A 16,573-nucleotide genomic window follows, 5' to 3' on the forward strand; every position below is an offset into this window, starting at 1 on the left:
CCACGAAGAAAGCCAAGCTTGTAAGACATGGAACACTCGGACAAAACAGCAACAGCACCAATTTGTTATATACCAATAAAACATATTCATTTTAAATTCTTCTATATACTATTGTACATTTACTCATTAATATAAGATGCTGATTCTATGAACAATACTTACTAGAATATTGGAATGCAAACATATAAACTATAGTAAATTATAACATATCACATTTGTGGCACAGACACTATGGGGCCAGGTATGCCAGGAAAGTTGAACGGAAAGGAAGATATGCAATTGGATTGATCATGGTCTTAATGACACAAAAGAGTCACTCAAGTTATCTTTTCCCCCTTTGTTATCCAGTGTTGGAATGCATTTTATCTCATCTGTGGGTTAGGAGACAATGTGAGTGATATTTGTATAATATCTCTTTACGCACGTGCCTTACCTGGCATAAATGGATATGACTGAATTTGAAAATAAAAGGTTCTGCTTGGTAGGGTTCAGAGGCTTTGACTGATCTTTTACATTCCGTTACCTGTTCTTAAATTTCTACATGCGACTGGGACTGGCGTTTTTGTTTCATGGAAATTCTAAAAATTCTATACCTTCCTTATGTTACATTTTCTACCACCTTTAGATCATCCACTCTTTCGTTGGTTAGAAATTCATTCAAAGTGAGTTAGTATAATTGAGCAATAAATGAAGTGGGATACCATACATTTATAACATCATGGATTCATGTGACAACTGACACGACTCTTAAAGCTCTGATTGAGAACAAAGGTTAAAATGTGCGATCTGTTTGTACGTGTGATCGATAAGGTTTGTCTGTCTCTATGTTAGGCACAAAGTCCATGATTATCACGATTATGGTATAGTGTATAAATTATGTGTATTCATCGCGTTATGAATACCAAGACCTCATTTTCGTGGATGCCTTATCGCTCTACAAACTTATGCTTGGACGATTCTACATTGTATAGATATGGCACACTGTAGAGTTAGTCGGGGCGTATATATTTCTTACACCTATAGAATACTCAAATACAAAGATGTTTCTGTGAATAATGTACATAATTTCAAATAGATAAGTGTCATCTTTTATACGGGAATGAAATTGCTGTAAAGTATGTATACTTTAAATGCTTTAACTAAAAATCACTTTTTTTCGCAAATAACAACCTAACAGATGTCTTAAAAAAGCACACTTACACAAACAAAGAAACAAGAGGTATGTCGATTGCTATTAGAATCAATGGAGACAGTTACACTTTGTTGTTCCTTCTCCCCTCTCCTCATGCAATATCGACAAGACATTAATCTAAGATAACAACGTCACAATAAAACCATTATTCGTGATGACAGTATGAACTTCATCAAATTTGATGAAGTTTGAAGTATGAAATAAACTATTCAAGATAAACAAAGTTAATCACAAATGTCTATCAAAACTCAAACAGTGTTACATTCATATGTCATCATAAACTGCATCAGTTGTACTCTTTCGATTCATATCATAATTCCAATAATTATGTATACATTCTCATCAAACTCATACATAAACAAAATGAAAGCAAGCTCTTTATGTGCCATGGTGGAAACCCCCTGTGTGCCACGTTATTCCGAGACACGAAGGTAGTCATGTTTTGAGAAAGAATTCTGCTTTTCTAATTTGTATAACCTCTACAAATTTCTGTTAGGATGGGCATAATAGTAGGCAAAGTTAAAGAGGAATGTCAAACTTTGTTTCGATATAAATTGTATGACGAATCTCTTTTAAATTTCTCTTTCGAATGACCAGTTGCTACATTACTGTAAAGGCATGAATTCTGCACATAAAACCGTGACAGAAACTTAGAATGTACGAGCAAATCTAGTTGGGAACACCGCTTGATAGTCAATCACTACATAGAATGCAAGCCGTGTATGAGAGAAACAAAAGCACGAAAAACGCTTTTATGGTGCCGCGGGATTAGCAGTGATTAAGGATTTATCGATCGGTTTTGGCGGCTTTGTTTATTGAGCAGAATATGCGAAGTTGGCACGCCGTCGACTGAGCCGGACGTGCGAACGTGGCACATAAAGAGTTAGAGAAAGAATTATGATTTTTTTTTTCTTACTTGTGTCTGTTTATCCTTTTATTAGCCCCTGAATTCCTTACATCAGTGCATATTATATGATAATCATAAATGATATAATTGTATATAATATACAATATTATATTATTATATTGGATGATATAGTAATAATGGGTGATGTATTCCGAAGCTCTGATATTCCACAATATACAAATTTCGTATTCTACCATGTTCGCTGATCCCCCCATTTAATAGGGTCCATTAATTTAATCATCCTGTACCTTTATTCCAGAGGTTTGTTACTCAGAAATTTCTGAAGGACAGCTGAAGCTTTTCTGAAGGATGTGTTATTCGGAATTTCGAACCATATTTCATTTTCGGATTAATAAAACTTCGGGAACCGTGAAAGTACAAGAATAAGCCAGGTCGTAGTTCCACTTTGCGCATGAGCAGAAACAAGGTCATTCGGACCAACAGGCATAGTGGTTTTTAAATTCACTTGGATAAGCATCTGTAATGTAATGATTATTCATGAGATACTTATAAATGCTGCTTGCCAGCACATCCACCTGACAGCAAAAGTGATATTTGGCGATAGCAATAGAAAGAGATTGTCAATACATTCAATGGAAAATAATGAAATGGCTACTTTCCCAGGTGTAAATTGGCGGATCGTTCTGCTCATCTGGTCTACGCAACTCTATTCTTTGTTTGAACAGGATTGTGAATCCCATAAATTGTTATCTAAAGCTTATGCATTATGTCGCTCTAACACGAGTTAAGTGCCCCTAACCGACTGAGAAAAGAGAAATGTCATTCGTACCAATGCGCCCATGAGCTAACTCCGAACTAGCTTATACCCGACACATGTGTATAACTGTGCCTCGGATCAAGATTAACGCTTTCGTACTTCAGAGAGAAGTATCTTTATTCTTGTTTAGTACCTGTGTAGCGCAATGTGTCAATAAACTAGCCCTTTTTAAATGTTCTTTTTTTCCCCGCCGCACAGTTGCGATAACCGAAAACACAGCATCGTACCGTTGTATCTGTCGATTTAACGCAGTTGTTTTGGAGATCAGATTATGAACAACAACATCACTAACTGGAAGCTACATGTTGAGTATTTTTGTCAATTTTCTAACATGTTGTCGTCCATTTCTTTCTTTTTATGGCGATATAAGCATCTCACAAAAGTAAAATAATAGAAAGTCAACCCAAAGACGCTACTGTCATAAAGTTTGCAAAAACTTAAGGTCAAAAATAGATGAGGCATTAAACATTACATTAAACCGTGATGAAGATTTACCATTATAAACGCATTGCCACCAATGTAAAAGCCAGGACCTGGTTCCCTGTTACATTACATGACACTGTACAGTTCCCCCAATGCATTCAGATAAAGGTCATGTGGTATCATATATAAATATGTGTGTGTCTCTGTGTGTGTGTCTGTGTGTGCGTGTCTGTGGAGATGTGTGGGTGTGTGCGTGCGTTCGAGCAAGTGATCATGCAGTGGCCAGGAGCCCTCCAAAGAGGGTCATTCAAAGATAGTAGTGCTAAATACCCACATTCATATTATACGGCAAAGATCCATGAGTCACACACCCACGAGTCATCCTATAATCATTCAGCTCACAAGCTAGACACCAGGTAAAACAGACCCATGAGCTATAGATACTTCTACGTAAATTCTAACATTTAATGTCCAGCTCGTGTCACATTCTTTGGGCCTTATTTTACTAGTGTCTAACTCGTGATCTTTATTTGCGCAGTGTCTAGCTTGTGCATAGTATAGCTAGTGGGCGTCATTCACCTCAGTGTCGAGTTTGTGGACTGTTTGATTAATGAGCTATATAACCCGTACGTGGGTGTCGGACCTCGTAACCTGGACCACTCGCCAGCTAGTTTACCCAGTTTGAAACGTGTTCATAACGGGAATACGCAGGAAACACAATGGCGCGTATGTGGCAGTTATCTCAACGATGACACTTCATCATAACTATATGCTTGGCCATGCACTGATCTGCAGACTGAATACTCTTCAATTGTGACCCTGCACCTCAAAACAAACAAAAAGTCGCCAGACATGAATTTTTAGTTTAGACCATATTTTGAAAAAGCAGACTTTAAGCTTTAAAATGATGTATAACTCAAATCAAATGGCCTCTCCTAACCTATCTAAATATTGGAAAGAAAGCACTAAATCAGGAAAAGTGTGAACTGAGAAAAGAGGCTCTGAAGTGCAGTGTCTATTCAAGCGTTTAATCTTTACCAAACCGTGCTGGCTGTGCGATGAATGGGACAAAAAACAGGAAGTAAACGACCAGAGTAACAACAATGAAGGGATTTCAGATTAAACTGAAATTTAGCATGCCTCATTAACACATTCTGTCCATAATTAATGCCAACTTTCAAAGCAGTAGCACTATCCTCTCAAAAGTTATTAGAGTTGAAAGTGAAGAGTGTGGACAAGGTTTTTCAGAAGTGAAAAAGGGATTCTAAAGACACACCTAATCACACTATTCTACCAAAAATGTCCGAGATAAACTGCTAAAAAACACACTTTCCCGCCCGTTTTATGATACTTAATTTTAGCATAATGTGAAAGAAGACCCGTTCTTTCAGAAAATATGAAAAAGTCAAGTTCGGCTAGATTGACCCATTTCACTTATTTACAGTCCTCACGCAAAATCAGTGTGTGCGACTTTATGTTCGTTTTGAGGTGCACTGTCACAATTATTGTAAAGATAACACTTCCCTAATGTAGGTTGGCCTTTGGTCGCGGGAAAAGAAAGCAGCAACAAATTCCCAAATGAGAGTATGTACGCGTTGTAAGGGATCATTATCAAACACGATCGGAGCAAACAGACAAGTTTGCTTCTCATTGAACCTTGGACTATGTCTCCTACGAACAAACAGTGCCAACAGAATGTTGTATGCTACATAATCTGGAAATATGAAAATTTTATCAACTTAAGAATAGCAAGCAAACGGCTGTGTAGCGGGCAGGAGCGTTACATTTACTTCCACGCGATCACAGACGAATTGATTTTGTCTCGCAAGGGTTTATTACTTGGCATGTATTCCACCATTTTCTTTTTTTTCTAATATGATTATTGTGATTGCCTGACAGTATATTAGGACATTATAATCAAAACGTGTATTCAACTTATTATCTATAAATCTTCTCAGTTTCTCAGATTATGAGCTATGGATAGAATACACAACCTCTTTTTTCTTTTGACACTGACTGCAACTATGTTCTGTGACCAAACCATAAAAGGTAAGTGCAACTTTGCAACTGATTGACAAATTGCCATACATCGACATAAATAAGCATTGAATTGATAAGTGTTTAAGTAGTAGCCATGATAAAAAATCATGGGCGTACATACTCGAGCAGGATTCGAACATACGACCTCCTGATCACCGACATTTACGTCGATGTAGGGCAATTTGTCAATCAGTTGCAATGAAAACATCTCGACGAAAGAATTTCATGAATTTGAATAAGTGCAACTTTGGTTTCGTGAAACTGCACTCAATTGATCGTTGCCGAGTAATTACCAATATGATAAGTTGGTTCAAAACGACAGATCCGTTAAAAAGATTACAAAATTCTGAGATTGCCTTAAATCACTGTTATGAACAGAGTTGTTCGTTATTGTTGTTGTATTCTCTTTCGCTTAAACCGTCCCATACTAAATTCTAAAATGTCCATACAGGCTGTCACGTTTGAAATTTAGCCAAACAAAGACACAACCCCCGTGTTGTAGACTTAAATAGAAAACTGTTTTTTATTCAACGTATCAAATTTAACTTGAACAATGAGTGTGTTCACTTTAATTCTTACCAGGTATCAGTCCTAGATGTAGGCCCACTGCAATCAACCAAAGTTACATGTTCATAACGATTTGGGGCCCAAGAATGTAAGAAAGAGGGACATTTCTTAAAGGGTTAATATTATTAGCATAAGCTGCTAATAATTGTAAGGGGAAGGATGAGAGTAGAATGTTAATTAATGATTTTTAGGTAAACATTCGCGGTGTTTCAACGGAGAATTATAACACTTTTGACTTTAATTAGGATACCTGCTACCATTGTAATAACGTTACGATTTGTGTGTGTGTTTTTTAAGGGACAATATTATGAATTCTTCTATCTTATCTTTATGTTCATCTTAATCAAATGGAGAGAAGAAAGCAATTTTTATGTAGGTTCATTAGGACAACTTCGATTAATTTGATTTAAGCTAATATTGTCTATTATTTTTCATTCTTTCGGACAAAAAAAAAACAATGATTTAACTTCACCTTAAAAATGAGACTCAACTCATCCAAAGTTTAAAACCTTACGTTACGTATAGGGAAGAAATTTCTCATCCGTTTAGCCTTGACATTTAACTCTTTATGTGCCATGGGAAACCCCCTGTGTGCCACGTTATTCTGAGACACAAAGGTAGTCATGCTTTGAGAAAGAATTCGTTTTTTTCCCAATTTGTATAACTTCTACAAATTTCTGTTAAGGGGGACACAATAGTGAGCAAAGTTAAAGAGGAATACCAAACTTTGTTTCGATATAAATTGTATGACAAATCTACTTTCAATTTTTCTTTTATATGACCAGTTGCTACATTACTGTAAAGGCATGACTTATGCGCATAAAACCGTAACAGAAACTTAATATGTGACCCTGCACCTCAAAACAAACAAAAAGTCGCCAGACATGAATTTTTAGTTAAGACCATATTCTGAAAGAGCAGACTTTAAGCTTTAAAATGATGTATAACTCAAATCAAATGGACTCTCCTAACCTATCTAAATATTGGAAAGAAAGCACAAACGTAGGAAAAGTGTGAACTGAGAAAAGAGGCTCTGAAGCACAGTGTCTATTCAAGCGCTTAATCTTTACCAAACTGTGCTGGCTGTGCGATGAATGGGACAAAAAACAGGAAGTAAACCACCGGAGTAACAACAATGAAGAGATTATCAGATTAAACTGAAATTAAGCACGCCTCATTAACACATTCTGTCCATAATCAATGTAAACTTTCAAAGCAGTAGCACTATCCTTTCAAAAGTTATTAGAGTTGAAAGTGAAGAGTGTGGGCAAAGTTTTTCAGAAATGAAAAAGGGATTCAAGTTTGGCTAGGTTGACCCATTTCACTTATTTTCAGTCCTCACGCAAAATCAGTGTGTGCGACTTTATGTTCGTTTTGAGGTGCACGGTCACATATGTACACACAAATCTAGTTGGGAACACCTCTTGATAATTAATCACCACATAGAATGCAAGCCGTATGCTAGAGGAACAAAAGCGCGAGAAACGCTTTCATTGTGCCACGGGATTAGCGATTTATCAATCGGTTTAAGCGGCTTTGTGTGTTGAGCAGAATATGCGAAGTTGGCACGCCGTCGACTGAGTTGGATGTGCGAACGTGGCACATAAAGAGTTAAATGATTGAAATCGTAATCATAAAGGACATTGAGTTAACAGCTTTTTTTGCTGGTTAAACCAGACAATCGGGGGGGGGGGGGCATGAAGACAGGCATCATGTATACAAGAAGTTTAGAGTAGAAAGCCATATGAAGTTCAATGCTGGCATACTACCACGCCAACTCAAATTTCTGCCGTCTATAGCGTCAGTGGTAGGCACTGCACCCAACATTCACGGATGGAAAGGAGAAGACATCCTGCTGCGGTGTGACATCAAGGAGGAGCCTCTCGTTGTGCAGTGGGTCAAGGAGAGAATCTCAGATCGACAACAGAGGACGACCAAGGCTAAATTTATCGATGGAGAATTTTTTAGCTTGGAGGAACGGTTCGACATCGACAAGAACTTCAACCTCGTCATCAGCAGCTTGGAGGTGGCAGATGAGGGTCGTTATTATTGTCAGGTGCTCCTGAAGAATTCCCAAAGTTTTGGAAATTCCACCATCATGACGATTAGCTGTAAGTAACATCTGTCTCTATTCATGTCCTAATTACAGGGAAAGGGATTGTTATGAATTAAGTTACCGATGAATAAAAAGAAGAAGAAGCTCAAGCTAACTGAAAGGAAACAGACGAAAGAACGACATGTTAGTGATAGTCCGTCACAATATCATAGTGTCACATTGACTTATAAGATAATGATAACAGTTAAGCCAATTTCAAGAGTAATCATGGTGATTGACATCTGAGACTAATTGCAATCAAACCTTTTGTTTGAAAAAAAAAATACAGCATGACACATAAAGTATATTAATGTTGTTAGAACATGTTTAGATATTCATTTTCTCACAAGCACACTTAACCTTCCGTTTAGTTTCTTATTGATAAAGCACTGCATTATTTATTAGATTTACTACAATGACATATCTGATACTGTTTACATATCACAAGTTTCACAACAAACAGATATAATGAGATAAAAGAGATATTTTTAAAGGAAAAAACACTATGTAATTTGTAATGGTTTTGTGTCTGAGAGGAAGATTTACATTTAAACTATTTTTTTAGCAAATGGATCTTGTACTTTTTTTTTGGGTGGGGGGCTCTTTTCCACATTGTGGTGTCATAGTTACTGTCCTATTTGACATTATTGCTTATGCTTTAAAACAAAAATACAAGTAGATGTAGACTGCGGACAGTAAGTGTGTGAACTTTCCGTATAAATCAGTCATGAAAAATCTTTTTTTATACAAATTATACTAAGGACTTATTTTTCTAAAAACAACAGTTTCTACAAAGGCTTTACCATAGTAGCCACCAAGACTTTTGATGATCGAGTTTTCTATGACAAACAAAATGTTCATTTGTACAATACATACTCAGACAGGTTCAGTCACTTGTCTCATATTTGCATTTCGCATAATTGGAAACTATTTACTGGTTTTATAACTACACTATGAATAATGATGCTTCTTTCCGTTTCAGTTTGTAATGCTGTTCCTTTTTGCGTTTATGATATGACTTATGAATTTGTTTGGATACCTTTACAGTGATTTTGGTGTTGAATCATAAAGCTATATAGATGTAATCATCTTAAATTTTTAATTCAAATGTAAACAGGTGAGTTTTGTTTATTGTGTGTTATCATCGAATAAAAATATTGTCATAATTATGTTTCTTCAACTGAGCATTGTTCAGGTTGTAGTCTCATTTGTACAATAGCAAATAATAAAAATATTGGAAAAGCATAAACGAAACCAACTCTTCGTTACATCTACGCAAATTATCAGGTGATATCATGTCATATGTCAGTTATTTCCCGAGTAAAGATTAGGATACGTATATAACATATCATTTCTACATAATTTTCTTATTTTCCTAGCAATGGCATCAGGACATACGATTGAGGAATGTGCTGATAGAAGTCAATCTCGTCAAAGCCGATGTACATATCAATCTCCCTTCAACACCCTTTCTTTAAATCTTACGTGTGTCGTGAGTGGATTCAAGCCTAACGTTTCCATGCTATGGACTGAGGAGTTGGAAAAGAGACTGGGTTCTGTGGTTTCACAACAGAACACACTTTTTGATGGCACATACGAGAGGTTCGAGACAATCACTGTTTCAGCCAATCACGGGACAGAGCAAACCTTCATGTGCGTGGCTACCGGTGACTCGCTGAATGGAACGTCTACCCGAGAAATCACAGTTCTGCCTTCATCAGGTTTCGTGAAATGTTGCCAATTATTTGTTTACGAATAATAACTGGCAAACAATATTGACATTACTTAAACTAATGTTCTTATGAAGATTTGTAACGGGGAAGTATAATGCGCCCATTCATATTTTGACCAAAGTAATCTTTCCGCATAAAAAGTGTCCGTTTAACTGGTCTCCGATTTACTATACAAAAGTACGATGCATTCAAGAGAATTGTTAACCAGTTTCATTGATAAAAAGGAGAAGAAGAAGGAGAGAACGAAGAAGAAGAAGAAGAAGAAGAAGAAGTAGTAGTAGTTTAAGAAAGTTGACAGGGGTACGTGTCACAAGGCCGACACCAACGAGTTATACATCACACGAGTCGTACAGTTCGTGATATCGACACTTCAAGGCAAGTATATTAAGGTCCATGAGTTTAGGTATTAAAAAAAGGTTCACGAGTCTGATACCTATTATTGTCATATGCAGTGTTGGTCTCGTGAAGCGCTTTGTTTTGTTTTGTTTTGTTTTGTTTTGTTTTTGTTTTTAATTTGCCTAGGAAGTGTCAGACTCGCAGACCTTTAAACCTAATGTCAAGCTGACAGGCTGTATGACTAGTCAGCTATGTGACTCATGGATCTGGACTTTTTATCAATATCGAGCTCTTTGACCGTGTGACTCGTGGATGTCAGTCTCATACGATGACTAAATTAGAAAAATGTGTCCTTTGAGTAATTTGTTTTGTCATCATAGTGGTGACAATGTATTCAGGCAATCAACCACTTTGTTTTCACTATCAAACATAAAATATCTCTATCTGTATCTCTCTCTCTCACACACACGCGCGCGCACACACACACACACACACTCAAACACATATACTAAAATATTTACATTGTATTGAACATTGAGTATTCGTATGTGTTTATTTTACTGTCTTCTGCATAGATGGAGTAAATAATGAAAACGTGTTTCATTTGTGTCTCTATGAAGTTTCAGGAAAACGCGTTAATTCGGGTCTCATCATTGGACTCACCATTGGTGTGCCTGTTGTCATAGTCATCCTATTTCTCACTTTTGGGAAATATCTGCAAAGCAAACATCCGGACTACCTACCTCGTAAAGGTATGGTTTATTTTCTTTAAGGTTAGATATTTGCATTTGTTGCGTTAACGATTATGCGCGTGTGTGTCTGTGAGTCTGTGTGTATTTGTGTACGTATGTGTGTGTACGTATAAGTGTGTATTTCTTTGTTTTTATATATGATTTTCCATAGTTTTGATACAACAATATTAAAAAATTATTAGTTATACGTTATGTACTTGTCAACATTACGGGGACCGAAAAATTGTCCCATGTAAGTAGAACTTCCAAATTTATAATCAGCGATGATCTCTCTATGTCAAATAAAATACATAATTTTTCATGAAGTAATGGATCATACCACACATCGAAAGCGCATATTCTTGAGATAATCTGGTAGTGAAAAGAGGGGAAACGAGAAAGGTGTTGAAAATAAGTTTGCCCCCTATATTATACTGTGTATGAAAATTATCATTTATAGTGACGCTCTTGTTCCTATTGATGATGATAATATTTCAGGATGTGGCTGGAATCCCTGCTGGCGAAGACCAAACATACCAGAGCGATTTCACGAGGAAGAAGAATTAATGCTGGGTGAGAAAAATATGTAGATAATCACAATCTTATTCGTTGTCTTGAAAGAAACGCAGTATTCTATTATGCACAGTGACTTTTATATTTTCAGAGTTATAAAACTCATCTCTACATTCTTTGTGCAATGATACAGTTGTATTATGTAACACGGGTATTAGAAAAAAAAAACGATATTTCATATTACAGGTCTTCTTTCTCACTCCCCCCTCTCTCTCTCTCTCTCTCTCTCTCTCTCTTCACCCCCTCCCCCCCCCCCCCCACCACTCTCTCTCTCTCTCTCTGTATACATGTTAATATTCCTACGTGTCTGCGGGTATTTACGTACACTCTTATATTTATAATATTGATTTTATATTTTTTCTTTTTTCTTTCATTTGGTTTCTCTTCTAAGAACCGCCATCGCTTACAGAGGAACAGGTACAGCAATGCAAGGAAGAGCTGAAGGAGTATTACCGTATGTCACGAAGCAAGGTCACGGTGGATCCACTCAACTTTATGGAACGTGTTCAATTGGATGATATCTACACGAATTTAAGTATAATAGACAAAAGCAGCAAGCGTAAGACACCGATAACATACCGCGATCTTCTGACAAACAATAAAAATGGAAATCTTTCAAAGCGACTTCTGATCCAGGGTGAGGGAGGGGTCGGTAAAACGACGCTCTGCGCTAAGATTGCCTGGGACTGGTGCCAAGGAAGGATTCTCCAGGATCAGGACATGGTACTCCTAATACCTCTTCGAGATATCAAGAACGCAATGAGTATTGGTGATATTGTCAAAACGTACCTCTCTCATTCAAATACGGCAACAAAGAAGACGATAGATAACTATATTTCAACGAATCTGAGTAGGATTCTCATTATCTTTGATGGTTTCGACGAGTTTGATGAAAAGTTAAGTAAAACGAGCAGCAGTGAGGTCATTCGCATTCTACGAACAGAGCAATACAATTCATGCAAAGTAATTGTGACAACACGCCCTTGGAGGACAAATGAATTCATGATGGACAGGATTCTTGCCGAAACTTACTCTTTTCTAAACGTCGAAGGATTTAACATGGAGAATTTATCAACTTATATTAGAAGGTTCTTTCGAATTAAAGAGAAGGACACTCTTGCAGAAAGCTTGATCAGTTTTATGCAGGAAAATGATGTCATCCGGTCGAACATGGCCCCGTTTCCTATTTACTGTGCAATGCTTTGCCTCCTGTGGAACGACTTCAGTGAAGAAAGAAGAAGAGAAATGCAAAAATTGCGCACTTTCTCCCAGATTTTTGGAGAAATGATCTCTTTCCTGAAAGAACACTATGCATCAAAAATTTGTGAAAATCTACAGAATAAGAGCATTCTTGAACATTTAAAGGAAGCTGGTAGGGCAATTCAAGAAATTAGTGAGATAGCGTTAGAGGGTTTATTTGACAGGAATCTCTCATTTTCTGAAGAATACTTCAGAGAGTGTGATGATGCTATGGTCACCTGCTGCAGAGTGGGGGTTCTGACAATAGAAAAAGATGCCGTCACAAGGGAACGTCGACGCGATGTCAACATTTCTTCTTTGGTTACATCAACTATTTCTTTTCCCCACAAACTGTTTCAAGAATACATTGCAGGGGTATACATCGAGTATTTATTCGACAATGATCGTGCTAAGTACGACGAGGTGAAAAACAAACTTCTTAGTCGACCTGAGGAGTTTCGCTACGTACTCTACTTCATATCAGCTTCAGGGAATACACTTGGCCTTGATATCATCAAAGGCTTGATAAACTGTCCCTTCGATAACTTTATATCTTATTCCTACAATGACAAAGAGAATGATAGTCGTAATTTCTGTGTTGACGTTGCGTTTGAATGTCATACTGAGGAGGCAGCAGGGGCAGTGGGAGAACGATGGGATGAATACAAACTGTGGTTTAATTCACCAGAACACATGGTGTCAGGAGTGGTGTTCATGGTGCGCTATAACCAAGTGGTGAGTGACACAATTTGAATATTGATTTGAAATATGTCAGAAAATATAATGTCGAACGAAAATAACATTCCTTGTGTGTGGGGTGTGTGTTTGTGTGTGTGTTTCCCCTGTGTGAATTTGAGTGCATAATCTACAACCTCAACAGCTTTATTAACATTCTTTTTAGACCTGGAACAGGCCCTATTATTTAGAGAAATCGTTTTTATATAACATTCTGTGCAATTGTATTAACGTTTAAGTATTATTGTTATGTAAAATAATTGCCCTCCTCGCATAATACATTATGATGACTTAATGTGTAAGTTTAATCTGAATTGCCATGGCACTTATTTCATGTCTTGTTATCAATTAGAACGTTTGGTGGTTAATTGTATAGCCCCTTTTACACTTTCACGGATTGCTTCACGGATGACCACGGATCGTCATCCGTGATGTTCCGGCATGCAAAATATAGATTTTCCTCTCAATACCGGTGTGAATACGATCCCAACTGGATGTCTACACGGACAGGTACGGAGACTACAATGACAAGTACGGTGCCTAAGCGGACTGACTATATAGGAACGAACGCGGACCACAGCGGAAACGATACGGAGCCAACACGGATATCAAGGAAGAGCACGGATGCAACTTGGTCCCTTCGCGGTCTTTACACGGATGTCCCTAAAATGTTGACATATGACATTAACTTTTGCTTTTGATACTTTATCATTCTCGGGCAACATGCCTCCAGAGCTAATAACAAGCACACAAGAAAATCTACAGCAGCCTACATAAGCCTTGGCTTGTCGACATCAGGCAAAGCTCTTCTTGCAAACTCTCATTTTGCGGAAACATCATGACATAAACAAAGCAAAACACACACACACACACACACACACACACACACACACAAACTATCAAGGAAATGTGTGTGGGTCACTGAAGCTTCTCAGGCTACAATTATTCGAACAGTATGAGGGGTTGCTGGCTGTCCTGGTGGGGGAAGATGTGAGCAAATTTCATGGACTTTATGAGCTTATATTGGCAAAATACACGAATTTCTCATCCCGGATGGAGCCGATGCTAGTACGGACGTCCCGATGTCTTCACGGATGTACCGGAATGAGTACGGAGGCAATACGGAGTAGCCGGTGCCTACAAGGAAGGAATACGGCGGCAACAAGGAGTAGACGGTGCCAACAAGGAAGAGCTCGTATTGATTTTCATCCGTGATGTCCGGGATGAAAAATTAAGCAAGCTTAATTTTTCCCGCGGACATGCCGGTAGGTCAAGGATAATGCCGGATGACTTCACGGAGTCAACACGGTCATGCCGGAAACTGTACGGAAGATCCCGGATCGACGATCCGTGGTCATCCGTGATGGTATCCGTGAAAGTGTAAAAGGGGCTGGAGAAACGTTTTTCGTCGTGGCTTTTAGAAAAAAAAAATGTTATGAGGAGTGAAGCAAAATGTTCTTATTGCAAAATAATTGGACTCCACGGAGTTTCAACGTCTACTGAAATGAGACCTTTTGCGAGAGTTGCAGTTGTCAAACTGCCCTTTGTAGTAATCACCCAACATTGCCTATAATAAAGACGCCGTGTATATTAAAGGGAGATTCAAACTGAGTATCGTGTATAGTGTTTTGAACATACAGCTACTTAGGGCACCTAACACGAGTATTGATGTAATGCAATCATACTCATCGCCCCTCTACCTTTCTCATCAAACTGAAAATGCATCCTTTCCTTTCCGAGTTGTGATTAGTGAAATGACGATATGAATAGAACCTGTATAGAATGATTTTTTTTTCTCTGTGAGTTTTAAACCTCCAGTCAACTGCGAGTACTTTATCAACCTTATTCTTATGAAAATAATTTATTTCCTCTACTGTCAATTCATGTTCGTTCTATCAGCAATCGCTAAATATGAACGAAGTGAAGTGCGGAAGAACTGTGTCACGTGACTTGGCGGAGGGCATGTGCTCCAGCAGTGTACTCCGTAAGGTGTGGCTACGACACTCACAATTTCACGTGGAATTCCACAAGATCCTCCGGGCAGAAGCTTCAAACTGTCTGGTAGGAACTTATATGTATTATCATTATCTACAACACATGTCTTTATGTACAGACTACAGATGAAGTGTTACTAAGATATTTCAAAGAGGAAATACATTAAATGGATGATAATAAGAAATGTAAAGAAAACAATCTTAGGTGCGAACAATGTTTCCTTGCAGGAAAAAAAATCTTCTCGAACAAAGAATCCAAGTTACATCTGAAAAAATATACTCATCATGTTATAGTAGGTGTTTCAATATATATATACATATTGAAACACCTACTATAACATGATGAGTATATGTTTTCAGATGTAACTTGGATTATATATATATATATATATATATATATATATATATATATATTGTGACCATCATAACTGATTAAGAGGGAAAATCCTTAACCAGTCACGAAGAACATAATGCGATCTAAATTATAGTATGCAAGTTTGAGTAAAATCAAAGTCAACTTGTATAGAATAAAAACATCGTTAAAAAATATATGGAATGTTTCTAGATATGCATTTCACCGCAAAAGTGATGTTGAGGGCATCATAAATCAACACAAATCGACATGCATTTAGATTTCGGCTATATTATGTAGTCACTTCCTGTAGACGCAAAAGGCAAATTAACACAGAAACAAGGCTGCAATAATATTATGGTCAATAGAATGGCGCACCTGGCATCATTTTCAATGCCATCGTCTTTATCGTCAACTAATCTTGTTATTAGAATTAATTGAGTGATATGTTGTTTTCCCATCTTCTTTGTGACCAACAGCAATAAGCCCTCAACATATTCTTGTCCTCGCTATTCTACTGAATATCTCTGCCAAGACATACACGAAGTGGATACTATAAGATTAAATCTACTTTATTCATTTGCGTAACGAATGACAATCATCCCGCAAAGTCAATGCAAACCAGGTAATTATATGCAGGGTTCGAGGGGAGCCTTTACAGGGATTTTCACTCAGTATAAAGCTGCTACAAAGATGGGGAGGAAGGAAGGCTTCTAGATCGGCGTCCGGAGACATGTAGGCAAAGGTACCCCCTCATCTAAGAGTGCCACACAAAGTTGACAATTACATTCGAAACGCCTGACATATATTCCGCCTTAAAGCATATATACTTCAGGCATAACATTACACAGCGACGAATGAACCCCATGATGATTGTG

The 16,573-nt window shown here is 37.5% G+C and overlaps 1 protein-coding gene across 1 annotated transcript; it reads left to right on the forward strand.

Moving 5' to 3' along the window:
- The first annotated feature begins 7,651 nt into the window (after window positions 1-7,651).
- On the forward strand, window positions 7,652-15,574 carry LOC139709107 (uncharacterized). The gene is made up of 5 exons (XM_071621068.1): window positions 7,652-8,018; window positions 10,647-10,823; window positions 11,301-11,375; window positions 11,767-13,349; window positions 15,249-15,574. Exons 1-5 carry the CDS (start codon window positions 7,652-7,654, stop codon window positions 15,471-15,473), a joined length of 2,427 nt encoding a protein of 808 aa, XP_071477169.1. The 3' UTR covers window positions 15,474-15,574.
- Window positions 15,575-16,573: the final 999 nt, after the last annotated feature.

Source organism: Diadema antillarum, unplaced genomic scaffold (genome assembly GCF_040938485.1).
Source record: "Diadema antillarum isolate AM-2024a unplaced genomic scaffold, OU_Dant_1.0 seq00001407_RagTag, whole genome shotgun sequence".
Lineage (NCBI taxonomy): Eukaryota > Metazoa > Echinodermata > Echinoidea > Diadematoida > Diadematidae > Diadema > Diadema antillarum.

Bases quoted from the DNA above. Each gene is read 5' to 3' on its own strand.
- LOC139709107 (XM_071621068.1), top strand. From the start codon at position 7,652: ATGAAGTTCAATGCTGGCATACTACCACGCCAACTCAAATTTCTGCCG. The intron at 8,019-10,646 runs GTAAGTAACATC...TCTTCTGCATAG, and splicing joins CACCATCATGACGATTAGCT to ATGGAGTAAATAATGAAAAC. The intron at 11,376-11,766 runs GTGAGAAAAATA...TTCTCTTCTAAG, and splicing joins GGAAGAAGAATTAATGCTGG to AACCGCCATCGCTTACAGAG.